Source organism: Hyla sarda, chromosome 9, assembly GCF_029499605.1.
Source record: "Hyla sarda isolate aHylSar1 chromosome 9, aHylSar1.hap1, whole genome shotgun sequence".
Lineage (NCBI taxonomy): Eukaryota > Metazoa > Chordata > Amphibia > Anura > Hylidae > Hyla > Hyla sarda.
The window spans coordinates 171,210,788-171,228,107 of record NC_079197.1 but is presented as its reverse complement, the minus strand read 5'-3'; the positions used below and the strand labels follow the sequence as shown (position 1 = coordinate 171,228,107).

At 42.3% G+C, this 17,320-nt stretch overlaps 1 protein-coding gene across 11 annotated transcripts in view; it reads left to right on the top strand.

The window, feature by feature from the left end:
- The window catches only part of COL11A2 (collagen type XI alpha 2 chain), a 161,876-nt gene that overhangs the window by 108,517 nt on the left and 36,039 nt on the right, over positions 1 to 17,320 (top strand). For all 11 annotated transcript variants that reach the window (XM_056539322.1, XM_056539319.1, XM_056539321.1 and 8 more), the window contains 6 exons: positions 6,923 to 6,967; positions 7,053 to 7,106; positions 7,775 to 7,882; positions 7,973 to 8,026; positions 8,118 to 8,171; positions 12,286 to 12,330. In XM_056539322.1, the coding sequence (XP_056395297.1) occupies positions 6,923 to 6,967; positions 7,053 to 7,106; positions 7,775 to 7,882; positions 7,973 to 8,026; positions 8,118 to 8,171; positions 12,286 to 12,330 (360 nt within the window). The remainder of the gene's footprint in view (positions 1 to 6,922; positions 6,968 to 7,052; positions 7,107 to 7,774; positions 7,883 to 7,972; positions 8,027 to 8,117; positions 8,172 to 12,285; positions 12,331 to 17,320) is intronic.

The following is a 17,320-nucleotide window of genomic DNA, read 5'->3' as shown; positions in this document are numbered from 1 at the left end:
CAGTACAGGGCATGTAGTACAGGTAGAGAGCAGTACAGGGCATGTAGTACAGGTAGAGAGCAGTACAGGGCATGTAGTACAGGTAGAGAGCAGTACAGGGCATGTAGTACAGGTAGAGAGCAGTACAGGACATGTAGTACAGGTAGAGAGCAGTACAGGGCATGTAGTACAGGTAGAGAGCAGTACAGGACATGTAGTACAGGTAGAGAGCAGTACGGGGCATGTAGTAGAGGTAGAGAGCAGTACAGGGCATGTAGTACAGGTAGAGAGCAGTACAGGGCATGTAGTACAGGTAGAGAGCAGTACAGGATATGTAGTACAGGTAGATACAGTACAGGACATGTAGTACAAGTAGAGAGCAGTACAGGGCATGTAGTACAGGTAGAGAGCAGTACAGGGCATGTAGTACAGGTAGAGAGCAGTACAGGGCATGTAGTACAGGTACAGAGCAGTACAGGACATGTAGTACAGGTAGAGAGCAGTACAGGGCATGTAGTAGAGGTAGAGAGCAGAACAGGGCATGTAGTACAGGTAGAGAGCAGTACAGGGCATGTAGTACAGGTAGAGAGCAGTACAGGATATGTAGTACAGGTATATACAGTACAGGACATGTAGTACAAGTAGAGAGCAGTATAGGGCATGTAGTACAGGTAGAGAGCAGTACATGGCATGTAGTTCAGGTAGAGAGCAGTACAGTACATGTAGTACAAGTAGAGAGCAGTACAGGACATGTAGTACAGGTAGAGAGCAGTACAGGGCATGTAGTAAAGGTAGAGAGCAGTACAGGATATGTAGTACAGGTAGATACAGTACAGGACATGTAGTACAAGTAGAGAGCAGTATAGGGCATGTAGTACAGGTAGAGAGCAGTACATGGCACGTAGTTCAGGTAGAGAGCAGTACAGGGCATGTAGTACAGGTAGAGAGCAGTACAGTACATGTAGTACAGGTAGAGAGCAGTACAGGACATGTAGTACAGGTAGAGAGCAGTACAGGGCATGTAGTACAGGTAGAGAGCAGTACAGGATATGTAGTACAGGTAGATACAGTACAGGACATGTAGTACAAGTAGAGAGCAGTATAAGGCATGTAGTACAGGTAGAGAGCAGTACATGGCATGTAGTTCAGGTAGAGAGCAGTACAGTACATGTAGTACAGGTAGAGAGCAGTACATGGCATGTAGTTCAGGTAGAGAGCAGTACAGTACATGTAGTACAGGTAGAGAGCAGTACATGGCATGTAGTTCAGGTAGAGAGCAGTACAGGGCATGTAGTACAGGTAGAGAGCAGTACAGGGCATGTAGTACAGGTAGAGAGCAGTACAGGGCATGTAGTACAGGTAGATATCACTACAATACATGTAGTATAGGTAGAAGAAAATATAGTACACATAGAACTGTATTGTACCTCAGAGAGTATGAGCGCATATACATTAGTAATAAAGTACCCAACGATTGGCTTTGCTTAACCTCTCATTGTGATGTGTTGATTCATATGCATTTTACCAGTTAGTTTCCCATTGTGATTGGAATTACAATGGTTACAGTGACCCAGGAAAGACAACTGTAAACTCAAAGTATTGTAAGCTGAGCCCATTGTATAGTATTGTAAGCTGAGCCCATTGTATAGTATCGTAAGCTGAGCCCATTGTATAGTATCGTAAGCTGAGCCCATTGTATAGTATTGTAAGATGAGCCCATTGTATAGTATTGTAAGCTGAGCCCATTGTATAGTATTGTAAGCTGAGCCCATTGTATAGTATTGTAAGCTGAGCCCATTGTATAGTATTGTAAGCTGAGCCCATTGTATAGTATTGTAAGCTGAGCCCATTGTATAGTATTGTAAGCTGAGCCCATTGTATAGTATCGTAAGCTGAGCCCAATGTATAGTATCGTAAGCTGAGCCCACTGTATAGTATCGTAAGCTGAGCCCACTGTATAGTATCGTAAGCTGAGCCCACTGTATAGTATTGTAAGCTGAGCCCATTGTACAGTATTGTAAGCTGAGCCCATTGTATAGTATTGTAAGATGAGCCCATTGTATAATATTGTAAGCTGAGCCCATTGTACAGTATTGTAAACTGAGCCCATTGTACAGTATTGTAAGCTGAGCCCATTGTACAGTATTGTAAGATGAGCCCATTAAATAGTATTGTAAGCTGAGCCCATTGTATAGTATTGTAAGCTGAGCCCATTGTATAGTATTGTAAGCTGAGCCCATTGTACAGTATTGTAAGCTGAGCCCATTGTACAGTATTGTAAGCTGAGCCCATTGTATAGTATTGTAAGCTGAGCCCATTGTACAGTATTGTAAGCTGAGCCCATTGTACAGTATTGTAAGCTGAGCCCATTGTATAGTATTGTAAGCTGAGCCCATTGTACAGTATTGTAAGCTGAGCCCATTGTACAGTATTGTAAGCTGAGCCCATTGTATAGTATTGTAAGCTGAGCCCATTGTACAGTATTGTAAGCTGAGCCCATTGTACAGTATTGTAAGCTGAGCCCATTGTACAGTATTGTAAGCTGAGCCCATTGTATAGTATTGTAAGCTGAGCCCATTGTACAGTATTGTAAGCTGAGCCCATTGTACAGTATTGTAAGCTGAGCCCATTGTACAGTATTGTAAGCTGAGCCCATTGTACAGTATTGTAAGCTGAGCCCATTGTACAGTATTGTAAGATGAGCCCATTGTACAGTATTGTAAGATGAGCCCATTGTACAGTATTGTAAGATGAGCCCATTGTACAGTATTGTAAGCTGAGCCCATTGTACAGTATTGTAAGCTGAGCCCATTGTACAGTATTGTAAGCTGAGCCCATTGTACAGTATTGTAAGCTGAGCCCACTGTATAGTATTGTAAGCTGAGCCCACTGTATAGTATTGTAAGCTGAGCCCACTGTATAGTATTGTAAGCTGAGCCCATTGTATAGTATTGTAAGCTGAGCCCACTGTATAGTATTGTAAGCTGAGCCCATTGTATAGTATTGTAAGCTGAGCCCATTGTATAGTATTGTAAGCTGAGCCCATTGTATAGTATTGTAAGCTGAGCCCATTGTACAGTATTGTAAGCTGAGCCCATTGTACAGTATTGTAAGCTGAGCCCATTGTATAGTATTGGAAGCTGAGCTCATTGTACAGTATTGTAAGCTGAGCCCATTGTACAGTATTGTAAGCTGAGCCCATTGTACAGTATTGTAAGCTGAGCCCATTGTATAGTATTGTAAGCTGAGCCCACTGTATAGTATTGTAAGCTGAGCCCACTGTATAGTATTGTAAGCTGAGCCCATTGTATAGTATTGTAAGCTGATCCCACTGTATAGTATTGTAAGCTGAGCCCATTGTATAGTATTGTAAGCTGAGCCCATTGTATAGTATTGTAAGCTGAGCCCATTGTATAGTATTGTAAGGTGAGCCCATTGTACAGTATTGTAAGCTGAGCCCATTGTACAGTATTGTAAGCTGAGCCCATTGTATAGTATTGTAAGCTGAGCTCATTGTACAGTATTGTAAGCTGAGCCCATTGTACAGTATTGTAAGCTGAGCCCATTGTATAGTATTGTAAGCTGAGCCCATTGTATAGTATTGTAAGCTGAGCCCATTGTACAGTATTGTAAGCTGAGCCCATTGTACAGTATTGTAAGATGAGCCCATTGTATAGTATTGTAAACTGAGCCCATTGTATAGTATTGTAAGCTGAGCCCATTGTATAGTATCGTAAGCTGAGCCCATTGTATAGTATCGTAAGCTGAGCCCATTGTATAGTATTGTAAGCTGAGCCCATTGTACAGTATTGTAAGCTGAGCCCATTGTATAGTATTGTAAGGTGAGCCCATTGTATAGTATTGTAAGCTGAGCCCATTGTATAGTATTGTAAGCTGAGCCCATTGTATAGTATTGTAAACTGAGCCCATTGTATAGTATTGTAAGCTGAGCCCATTGTATAGTATTGTAAACTGAGCCCATTGTATAGTATTGTAAGCTGAGCCCATTGTATAGTATTGTAAGCTGAGCCCATTGTATAGTATTGTAAGCTGAGCCCATTGTATAGTATTGTAAGCTGAGCCCCTTGTACAGTATTGTAAGCTGAGCCCATTGTACAGTATTGTAAGATGGGCCCATTGTATAGTATTGTAAACTGAGCCCATTGTACAGTATTGTAAGCTGAGCCCATTGTATAGTATCATAAGCTGAGCCCATTGTATAGTATTATAAGCTGAGCCCATTGTATAGTATTGTAAGCTGAGCCCATTGTATAGTATTGTAAGATGAGCCCATTGTATAGTATTGTAAGCTGAGCCCATTGTACAGTATTGTAAGCTGAGCCCATTGTACAGTATTGTAAGATGAGCCCATTGTATAGTATTGTAAGCTGAGCCCATTGTATAGTATTGTAAGCTGAGCCCATTGTATAGTATCGTAAGCTGAGCCCATTGTATAGTATTGTAAGGTGAGCCCATTGTATAGTATTGTAAGCTGAGCCCATTGTATAGTATTGTAAGCTGAGCCCATTGTATAGTATTGTAAGCTGAGCCCATTGTATAGTATTGTAAGCTGAGCCCATTGTATAGTATTGTAAGCTGAGCCCATTGTATAGTATTGTAAGCTGAGCCCATTGTATAGTATTGTAAGCTGAGCCCATTGTATAGTATTGTAAGATGAGCCCATTGTATAGTATTGTAAGCTGAGCCCATTGTATAGTATTGTAAACTGAGCCCATTGTATAGTATTGTAAGCTGAGCCCATTGTACAGTATTGTAAGCTGAGCCCATTGTACAGTATTGTAAGATGAGCCCATTGTATAGTATTGTAAACTGAGCCCATTGTATAGTATTGTAAGCTGAGCCCATTGTATAGTATCGTAAGCTGAGCCCATTGTATAGTATTGTAAGGTGAGCCCATTGTATAGTATTGTAAGCTGAGCCCATTGTATAGTATTATAAGCTGAGCCCATTGTATAGTATTGTAAGCTGAGCCCATTGTATAGTATTATAAGCTGAGCCCATTGTATAGTATTGTAAACTGAGCCCATTGTATAGTATTATAAGCTGAGCCCACTGTATAGTATTGTAAGCTGAGCCCATTGTATAGTATTGTAAGATGAGCCCATTGTATAGTATTGTAAACTGAGCCCATTGTATAGTATTGTAAGCTGAGCCCATTGTATAGTATCGTAAGCTGAGCCCATTGTATAGTATTGTAAGGTGAGCCCATTGTATAGTATTGTAAGCTGAGCCCATTGTATAGTATTGTAAGCTGAGCCCATTGTATAGTATTGTAAGCTGAGCCCCTTGTACAGTATTGTAAGCTGAGCCCATTGTACAGTATTGTAAAATGGGCCCATTGTATAGTATTGTAAACTGAGCCCATTGTACAGTATTGTAAGCTGAGCCCATTGTATAGTATCATAAGCTGAGCCCATTGTATAGTATTATAAGCTGAGCCCATTGTATAGTATTGTAAGCTGAGCCCATTGTATAGTATTGTAAGATGAGCCCATTGTATAGTATTGTAAGCTGAGCCCATTGTACAGTATTGTAAGCTGAGCCCATTGTACAGTATTGTAAGATGAGCCCATTGTATAGTATTGTAAGCTGAGCCCATTGTATAGTATTGTAAGCTGAGCCCATTGTATAGTATCGTAAGCTGAGCCCATTGTATAGTATTGTAAGGTGAGCCCATTGTATAGTATTGTAAGCTGAGCCCATTGTATAGTATTATAAGCTGAGCCCATTGTATAGTATTGTAAGCTGAGCCCATTGTATAGTATTGTAAGCTGAGCCCATTGTATAGTATTGTAAACTGAGCCCATTGTATAGTATTATAAGCTGAGCCCACTGTATAGTATTGTAAGCTGAGCCCATTGTATAGTATTGTAAGATGAGCCCATTGTATAGTATTGTAAACTGAGCCCATTGTATAGTATTGTAAGCTGAGCCCATTGTACAGTATTGTAAGCTGAGCCCATTGTATAGTATTTTAAGCTGAGCCCATTGTATAGTATTGTAAACTGAGCCCATTGTATAGTATTGTAAGCTGAGCCCATTGTATAGTATTGTAAGCTGAGCCCATTGTATAGTATTGTAAGCTGAGCCCATTGTATAGTATTGTAAACTGAGCCCATTGTATAGTATCGTAAGCTGAGCCCATTGTATAGTATCGTAAGCTGAGCCCATTGTATAGTATTGTAAACTGAGCCCATTGTATAGTATTGTAAGCTGAGCCCATTGTATAGTATTGTAAGCTGAGCCCACTGTATAGTATTGTAAGCTGAGCCCATTGTATAGTATTGTAAACTGAGCCCATTGTATAGTATTGTAAGCTGAGCCCATTGTATAGTATCGTAAGCTGAGCCCATTGTATAGTATCGTAAGCTGAGCCCATTGTATAGTATTGTAAGCTGAGCCCATTGTATAGTATTGTAAGCTGAGCCCATTGTACAGTATTGTAAGATGAGCCCATTGTATAGTATTGTAAACTGAGCCCATTGTATAGTATTGTAAGCTGAGCCCATTGTATAGTATCGTAAGCTGAGCCCATTGTATAGTATCATAAGCTGAGCCCATTGTATAGTATCGTAAGCTGAGCCCACTGTATAGTATTGTAAGCTGAGCCTATTGTATAGTATTGTAAGCTGAGCCCATTGTATAGTATTGTAAGCTGAGCCCACTGTATAGTATTGTAAGCTGAGCCTATTGTATAGTATTGTAAGCTGAGCCCATTGTATAGTATTGTAAGCTGAGCCCACTGTATAGTATTGTAAGCTGAGCCTATTGTATAGTATTGTAAGCTGAGCCCATTGTATAGTATTGTAAGCTGAGCCCATTGTATAGATACATTTTCAGTTTTAAAATCCTTGTTATTACCACTTATTTTATTTTTATTTACTCTATATGGACGTTTTTGCTGATGCCTTTGTCTTCACAGGGAGTTGACGGAATCAGAGGCCTTAAAGGACATAAGGGTGAAAAGGTAAAGAATAATACAAAATGATCTACTCTCTGCCTGCGCACCGGTATATTACTCCCTACCAATTTCTTTATATTTACTTTCACAGGGTGAAGACGGTTTCCCCGGTTTTAAGGGTGATTTCGGTGTAAAGGGCGACAAGGTAAGACCTTTCTACATTTCAGCTGGGTAATGAAGGCTACCCCTATGAAAGATTTCAATGCACTCTTTACTAGGAAACAGTAAATTAAAGGGGTATTCCAGGAAAAAACTTTTTTATATATATCAACTGGCTCCAGAAAGTTAGAAAGCAAATCCCCAAAGCAAATCCCCATAGCAAACCTCTTCTAAACTGGGCGTTTCCCGAGACAGGTGTCATCAGAGAGGATTTAGACAGAAAAGAACAACCTTAACTTCAAAAGCTCATAAGTACTGAAAGGATTAAGATTTTTTAATGGAAGCAATTTACAAATCTGTTTAACTTTCTGGAGCCAGTTGATATATATAAAAAAAATTTTTCCTGGATAACCTCTTTAAGGGTTAAAAGAACAATATATAGCATGGTGTTTGGTCTTATGTTTACACATTATTTCCCCTTAAATAAGTGGTCTCAAACTGTGGCCCTCCAGATGTTGCAAAACTTCAACTACCAGCATGCCCGGACAGCCGTTGGATAAGATGTCTGATCGTTGGGGCAGCTGCCTATTTTGCCTGTAGGCAGAGCCGGCCCTGAGATTAAAATGTCCCATTGTATGTGATATGTGGTATATTACAGTAAAATTCAGCATTTAGCTATGTACAGTATTCAAGTATCTGACTATATCTGCTTAGGGTGAAGGTGGAGTCCCAGGGTCAAGAGGAGAAGATGGGCCTGAGGGTCCAAAGGGAAGATCCGGCCCGCCAGGTGATGCAGGACCCCTTGGATTGATTGGTGAGAAGGTGAGATGTGGTTGTGTCTGGTGTGTCTTCATATTCAACTAATAATACACAAAGCTGCCATTATACACATATTTGTTTTATTTCTTACAGGGCAAACTAGGTGTTCCAGGCCTGCCAGGATATCCCGGACGTCAGGGGACGAAGGTGAAGAAGGGTTATAGCGGCACATAAGGGGTATGAAGAACCTACAAGTGCTGCAAGGACTCACAAGCTATTTTATCTTCTATCGTTGCAGGGATCTCTCGGTTTCCCAGGATTCCCAGGAGCCAACGGAGAGAAGGGAGCTCGGGTATGGGACAAGTTATCTACAATTACACCTACCCCATTTGTACCGGAGGGTTGAAGGGTTTTCACTTTAGATATGTTAGGACTTATATTCTTCTTTTTCCTGATCATGCTTTACTAATATTAAAACATGGACCAAAATAGGACAATAGAAGAATGAGCTGAGCGGATATTCCAAGTGTTAAAAATCAATGAAAATCCATAATTTAAAGGGGTACTCCGCTGCTCAGCGTTTGGAACAAACTGTTCCGAACGCTGGAGCCGGGAGCTTGTGACGTCATAGCCCTGCCCCCTCATGATGTCACACTCTGCCCCCTCAATGAGAGTCTATAGACTTGCATTGAGGGGGCGGGGCATGATGTCATGAGGGGGTGGGTCTATAACGTCACAAGCTCCCGGCGCCGGCTCCAGCTCCAGAGTACCTTTAAGGGGTACTCCACTGCCAGACATCTTTTCCAAAGTATAGAGGATAAGATGTCTGATCCTGGGGGTCCCGCTGCTGGTGCTCCTCATGATCTCCCACAACTTCCTGCGGTAGTGGCCGTGACGTCACAGCCATGCCCTTTGTGACGTCACGCCACACCCCCTCCATTCCTGTCTATGGGAGGGGGCGTGTCGGCAGATATGAATGGAGGGGGCGTGGCGTGACGTCACGAGGGACGTGGCTGTGACATCTCAATCACGGCCTCCGGCTCAAGCGTTCTGAACAAAATGTTCAGAATCCTGGAGTACCCCTTTAACATGCGTCAATATCCATCCTAGGACTCAAGGGGTAAAGTTTCTCCTTGAGGAGAGCACCAAACGGCATCTGGAGACTTAAATGACATTCATGCTACACTGGGAATTTTGCGGAAAAGGATACATAAAGGAGTTCTCTACTGGAAAGATAGCAGCTTGCTCTCTGGTGCCCCCTGTTGGAGGTGACACCCCTGCAAGTAAATATCCATGTTAGAACACAGAGGACAGATCTGTATGACCTGATAGAATCCTCCTGAATCGGTGACGGTGCTCCCTAAAGATAAATGAAGATTAGGACACATACTTAGTGACACATTCCGTAGTGTGAACATAGCCTCTCTCTGGTGAACACCAATTTACCAAGCTAGACAATTTTTACCTATAGCCAAGGTGACTCAAAATAAATAGTAAGATGAAAACTATTATATTGGTGCTCAGGTAAAATATGGATATGGAACACGGTAACATATAACTAAGATCGATATATATATATATATATATATATATATATATATATATATATACTGTACCTAATAGACATAGATATTAGTCTGTCTATCTATAGCAATAAATCTTAGTTATATATTATCGTGTTCCATATCCATATTTTACCTGAGTGCCAATATAATATTTTTAAAAACACATAATAGACATATTTCCCTACATCTGTTAGATCTGTACAAGACGTTCACCCTACAGATGGAAAAATAATAATTCCTGGAATATTATATTTAAAGTACAACTAAATTGAAACTGACAGAAATTCAGCTGGGAAATAAGCGCTGCACAGAAATCCTCGAAGAAACCGTACAGCAGTGGACTTCATGATGTTTTATCGTATTATGTTGTATTATCAGGGCCGGCTCTGCCTATAGGCAAAATAGGCAGCCGCCTTGAGCGCCCTCTTGAGGGGGGGTGCTTCTCTGCCCACCATAACATAGCCAACCAGCATCCGAACTACCCACTCACAGCCAGCACCACGCCCCCCGATTACATGAGGAGGAGGTTTGTTACAGTGTGTCACACAATAGTAAGGAGATTACATGAGGAGGAGGTTTGTTACAGTGTATCACCTCAGTAGTAAGGAGATTACATGAGGGGGTTTGTTACAGTGTGTAACCCCAGTAGTAAGGTGATCACATGAGGAGGAGGTTTGTTACAGTGTGTCACCCCAGTAGTAATGAGATTACAAGAGGAGGAGGTTTGTTATAGCGTGTCACACAGTAGTAAGGAGATTTCATGAGGAGGAGGTTTGTTACAGTGTGTCACTCCAGTAGTAAGGATAATACATGAGGAGGAGGTTTGTTACAGTGTGTTACCCCAGTAGTATGGAGATTACATGAGGAGGAGGTTTGTTACAGTGTGTCACCCCAGTAGTAGGGTGATTACATGAGGAGGAGGTTTGTTACAGTGTGTCACCCCAGTAGTAAGGTGATCACATGAGGAGGAGGTTTGTTACAGTGTGTCACCCCAGTAGTAAGGAGATCACATGTGGAGGGGGTTTGTTACAGTGTGTCACCCCAGTAGTAAGTAGATTACATGAGGAGGAGGTTTGTTACAGTGTGTCACCCCAGTAGTGAGGAGATTACATGAGGAGGAGGTTTGTTATAGTGTGTCACCCCAGTAGTAAGGAGATTACCAGAGGAGGAGGTTTGTTACAGTGTGTCACCCCAGTAGTAATGAGATTACTTGAGGAGGGGGTTTGTTACAGTGTGTCACCCCAGTAGTAAGGAGATTACATGAGGAGGAGGTTTGTTACAGTGTGTCACCACAGTAGTAAGAGATTACATGAGGAGGAGGTTTGTTACAGTGTGTCACCCCAGTAGTAAGGAGATTACATGAGGAGGAGGTTTGTTACAGTGTGTCACCCCAGTAGTAAGGAGATTACATGAGGAGGAGGTTTGTTACAGTGTGTCACCCCAGTAGTGAGATTACATGAGGAGGAGGTTTGTTATAGTGTGTCACCCCAGTAGTAAGGAGATTACCAGAGGAGGAGGTTTGTTACAGTGTGTCACCCCAGTAGTAATGAGATTACTTGAGGAGGGGGTTTGTTACAGTGTGTCACCCCAGTAGTAAGGAGATTACATGAGGAGGAGGTTTGTTACAGTGTGTCACCACAGTAGTAAGAGATTACATGAGGAGGAGGTTTGTTACAGTGTGTCACCCCAGTAGTAAGGAGATTACATGAGGAGGAGGTTTGTTACAGTGTGTCACCCCAGTAGTAAGGAGATTACATGAGGAGGAGGTTTGTTACAGTGTGTCACCACAGTAGTAAGAGATTACATGAGGAGGAGGTTTGTTACAGTGTGTCACCCCAATAGTAAGGAGATTACACGAGGAGGAGGTTTGTTACAATGTGTCACCCCAGTAGTGAGGAGATTACCTGAGGAGGAGGTTTGTTACAGTGTGTCACCCCTGTAGTAATGAGATTACATGAGGAGGGGGTTTGTTACAGTGTGTCACCCCAGTAGTAAGGAGATTACATGAGGAGGAGGTTTGTTACAGTGTGTCACCCCAGTAGTAATGAGATTACATGAGGAGGGGGTTTGTTACAGTGTGTCACCACAGTAGTAAGGAGATTACATGCGGAGGAGGTTTGTTACAGTGTGTCACCCCAGTAGTAAGGAGATTACATGAGGAGGAGGTTTGTTACAGTGTGTCACCCCAGTAGTAATGAGATTACATGAGGAGAGGGTTTGTTACAGTGTGTCACCCCGGCAGTAAGGAGATTACATGAGGAGGAGGTTTGTTACAGTGTGTCACCCCAGTAGTAATGAGATTAAATGAGGAGGGGGTTTGTTACAGTGTGTCACCACAGTAGTAAGGAGATTACATCTGGAGGAGGTTTGTTACAGTGTGTCACCCCAGTAGTAAGGAGATTACATGTGGAGGAGGTTTGTTACAGTGTGTCACCCCAGTAGTAAGGAGATTACATGAGGAGGAGGTTTGTTACAGTGTGTCACCCCAGTAGTAAGGAGATTACATGAGGAGGAGGTTTGTTACAGTGTGTCACCCCAGTAGTAAGGAGATTACATGAGGAGGAGGTTTGTTACAGTGTGTCACCCCAGTAGTAATGAGATTACATGAGGAGGGGGTTTGTTACAGTGTGTCACCCAAGTAGTAAGGAGATTACATGAGGAGGAGGTTTGTTATAGTGTGTCACCCCAGTAGTAAGGAGATTACATAAGGAGGAGATTTGTTACAGTGTGTCACCCCAGTAGTAAGGTGGGACCTGTCAATGGGCGGAGACAATGGGCGGGGTCAAGGGGGGGTGGCGAAAATCCTTGCACCAGCCCTGTGTATAATTGTACTGTTACCGTTGACGTATTATAAGGTTTTGTTAATGCTCAATGTATACATTCTTCTTTCTCTTTTTTTAGGGTCTTTCTGGAAAATCTGGCCCACGAGGAGAGAGAGGACCCTCAGTAAGTGATCTGCTGAAGGATTCTTTCCATACAAACACTGTGAGGGCGGCTGTTTAGTGTAGTCCGGGGCTATATTAGACACCCCACTATTATCATCATCACAGTCTGTCCTATCTATATTAGACACCCCACTATTATCATCATCACAGTCTGTCCCTAGTATATTAGACACCCCACTATTATCATCATCACAGTCTGTCCTATCTATATTAGACACCCCACTATTATCATCATCACAGTCTGTCCTATCTATATTAGACACCCCACTATTATCATCATCACAGTCTGTCCCTAGTAAATTAGACACCCCACTATTATCATCATCATAGTCTGTCCTATCTATATTAGACACCCCACTATTATCATCATCACAGTCTGTCCCTAGTATATTAGACACCCCACTATTATCATCATCACAGTCTGTCCTATCTATATTAGACACCCCACTATTATCATCATCACAGTCTGTCCTATCTATATTAGACACCCCACTATTATCATCATCACATTCTGTCCTATCTATATTAGACACCCCACTATTATCATCATCACAGTCTATCCTATCTATATTAGACACCCCACTATTATCATCATCACAGTCTGTTCCTAGTATATTAGACACCCCACTATTATCATTATCACAGTCTGTCCTATCTATATTAGACACCCCACTATTATCATCATCACAGTCTGTCCTATCTATATTAGACACCCCACTATTATCATCATCACAGTCTGTCCCTAGTATATTAGACACCCCACTATTATCATCATCACAGTCTGTCCTATCTATATTAGACACCCCACTATTATCATCATCACAGTCTGTCCTATCTATATTAGACACCCCACTATTATCATCATCACAGTCTATCCTATCTATATTAGACACCCCACTATTATCATCATCACAGTCTATCCTATCTATATTAGACACCCCACTATTATCATCATCACAGTCTGTCCTATCTATATTAGACACCCCACTATTATCATCATCACAGTCTGTCCCTAGTATATTAGACACCCCACTATTATCATCATCACAGTCTGTCCCTAGTATATTAGACACCCCACTATTATCATCATCACAGTCTGTCCTATCTATATTAGACACCCCACTATTATCATCATCACAGTCTGTCCCTAGTATATTAGACACCCCACTATTATCATCATCACAGTCTGTCCTATCTATATTAGACACCTCACTATTACCATCATCACAGTCTGTCCTATCTATATTAGACACCCCACTATTATCATCATCACAGTCTGTCCTATCTATATTAGACACCCCACTATTATCATCATCACAGTCTGTCCTATCTATATTAGACACCCCACTATTATCATCATCACAGTCTGTCCTATCTATATTAGACACCCCACTATTATCATCATCACAGTCTGTCCTATCTATATTAGACACCCCACTATTATCATCATCACAGTCTGTCCCTAGTATATTAGACACCCCACTATTATCATCATCACAGTCTGTCCTATCTATATTAGACACCCCACTATTATCATCATCACAGTCTGTCCTATCTATATTAGACACCCCACTATTATCATCATCACAGTCTGTCCTATCTATATTAGACACCCCACTATTATCATTATCACAGTCTGTCCTATCTATATTAGACACCCCACTATTATCACCATCACAGTCTGTCCTATCTATATTAGACACCCCACTATTATCATCATCACAGTCTGTCCCTAGTATATTAGACACCCCACTATTATCATCATCACAGTCTGTCCTATCTATATTAGACACCCCACTATTATCATCATCACAGTCTGTCCTATCTATATTAGACACCCCACTATTATCATCATCACAGTCTGTCCCTAGTATATTAGACACCCCACTATTATCATCATCACAGTCTGTCCCTAGTATATTAGACACCCCACTATTATCATCATCACAGTCTGTCGTATCTATATTAGACACCCCACTATTATCATCATCACAGTCTGTCCTATCTATATTAGACACCCCATTATTATCATCATCACAGTCTGTCCTATCTATATTAGACACCCCACTATTATCATCATCACAGTCTGTCCTATCTATATTAGACACCCCACTATTATCATCATCACAGTCTGTCCTATCTATATTAGACACCCCACTATTATCATCATCACAGTCTGTCCCTAGTGTGGTGAGCCACGGTGAATGGCGGGACCACGGGGTGTAGCGGTGTAGGTGGATGGGGCAGATGGTATTAACCCCAGGGGCAAGGTGCTATTAGCCCCTAATGTTTGCGATATCCGGTGTCCCAATGACTAGGCAGTGAAATGAAAGTCCACAACCAGGTTATGGTTTAACGGAGGCTTTACTGAGGTCAGATAGGTGTCATTATCTTCACAGCTTGCTGGGACCAATTATACTTGTAATAGACTTTAGATAATTGACTTTAGGCTTGACTGGACTGTAGGTAGTAGACAGCAGACAGTAGACAGCAGACATAGATTGGACTTACTGGAAGTGACTGCAGATTTGAGGCCTTCCAGGTAACTGGACACTAGCACTGAGACATCTGGTCTCCACTGTTCCTCAGAAGCAATGATGGTAGAGGAGAAAAAAGAGAGATAATTCTAATGGCCGCCCCCTTATAAAGGGGGGCTGAGCCAGAAGCCCATAGGTCAAGCTGCTGGTCATGTGTTAAGCTGGTGCTCTCTGGGTAACATAAACATAACATGTAACATCTCACAGGTCCCTAATTACATTAGTCCTCCAAAGGTCCTTTATACTGTCTATACATTAGTATACTGACTATACATATATTACAATAAATAACATTAAAGTAACAGCAGGGGAGACACTGCAGGAGAGCCCCCAGGTCACTGAGGGAGTCAACCTGACCGGGCCTAAGTGTAGTGCAGGACCATGTCCTGTACTGGGAAATTACAAACCCCCTACTTAATAAAAGTCACCCTCGACGCAGGTTCTGTCAGTATTGAGGGTTGAAGCGGCCTTGGGGCTGGATGCAGTTCAGGGGCATTTTTGCAAACAACCGTAATTTCCAGGCTGGTAATTTACTTTGGAAAAAACTGAGAACATAAGAGTCTCTGTCCATACATGCTTAGATTTTTGTTGCTCAACTGAGAACAAGATTAATAAGGACTATGACTAGTACCGATAACTTTACTTAAGGACCTGTAACTATGCATTTGGTGATACTCGACTATGCATAATTGACTAGACATAACACAACATTTTGACTATACATGTAATATACTATACATGACTAGACTTAATACTTTATACTAGACATTTGCGGATTGGGTTGCCTGAGGCTCTCTGCCCAATGCCTTGGCTACTGGGGTCCCTTGGCATTTAAACACTTTTTACCAGAACACTGTATTAAGTTTATGCTAGACATTTTATGTTGATAACATTTGACATTTTTGTTACCGTATACTTGATTACGTGCGTTGCTCAATATCAGGGATACCTTCTGGCCAGTAAAGTATCCTGTGCACGAACACAAGGACATATGACATTGAAGTGATAAAGTACTACTGTGACTTTTGGTGTACAATAACTTATATACATTTTATTAGACCTTAGCCAACATAATACAGGACCGTGACATTTCAGTGTACCATCGTAACCATTTTAATTATAACAGAATATATTACTTTCAGTATTGACATAACAGTTCATGTACTGCTTAGTAGTCCAGGTACAGGATGTGGCTCAAGTCAGGGTCCCCTTACTTACTAATCTTGGTTGCAGTGAACTTATCTCGACAAGTCAGTCAGGCACAATGCTTGAACGTTGTAATAACCTGGAACAACAAAAGTGTGCTGGTGCCCGACAGTCAATCAGTCTGGCGACCAAGTCTGGTTAAAGTTTTTCTGTACACAAACTTTCTTTCTGGCAATTTTCTTTCTCAGTCTCGCCTATCAGGCTGGGCCCTAGGTTGTGAGATGAACCTGGGGTTGCGAGACTGGGCCCCTTGCATGGGGCCAATGTGGGTGTTCCATGAAACATGGGACAAAGGGGAATTAGTAATGATTGGACTGACTGTAACCACCACTTGTACTGCAGCGGCTTGCGCCACTGAGGGATTATTTGTTGGTGCCTGCTGATCCGGCCAAACCTCCGCTACTGCAGGAGTAGGCCGTGGCACTTGAGTTGGTACCTGCGGGTTAGGCCAAACCTCCTTGACAGCTGGAGTAGGCCTGGGTACTTTTGTGGATGCCTGCTGGTTAGGCCAAACCTCCTTGCTAATAGGAGTAGGCCTGGGCACATCTGTACAGGAACTTTGATGTAGGTACTTGGGATCCATCGCTGGTGAATCTGGATACTCCTCCTGGACAACTGCTCCCATGACACTTGGAGGAAGAAGACCAAAGGGATCTGCGTCCCAATCTTCAGAGGGGAAGTAGGCGAACGGAATCTGAGTAGGATTCTTGGGTCTGGTGACAGCTGCTGCCCATTCCCCTCACAGGCTTTGGACTGGGGTATACTCCACCATCTCCCCGCTCTTTAGAGAATGCTTTTCTGGGGGGAGATAGTCCCTCTGTACGGCCCTCCTGTTTACTAGGAGGATACCTCCATGATGACAGTCCATGAGGGTGCCGAATCCCCGTACACGATCAAATTTCACTACCGTGGTGCATCAGTGCTCCAGGGGTGGCTCACCCTCTCGGGGGTGCTCTAATCTGCAGATATACAAGGCCTCTAGTTGTTTAGTGTCCTGTTGTTGCTGCTGACTTACTTCAAATGGGAGCTGCTTAGGCCCATATCTCTGTAGCCTTTGGGCCCTCAGTTCCTCCATGATGGTGGCCACCTCTGCGTCTCTTTTAGCCCTTTAGCTCTTTCAGACTGGAAGGAACTGGGGGAAGGGGCTTCCCGAGCAAGGGAAGTAGATACTTCCGCATGAATTGGATTAATTCCGGCTTGTCGCCGAACAGCCACATATGGAGCAGTGGTGACTGGGGATGTACTAGG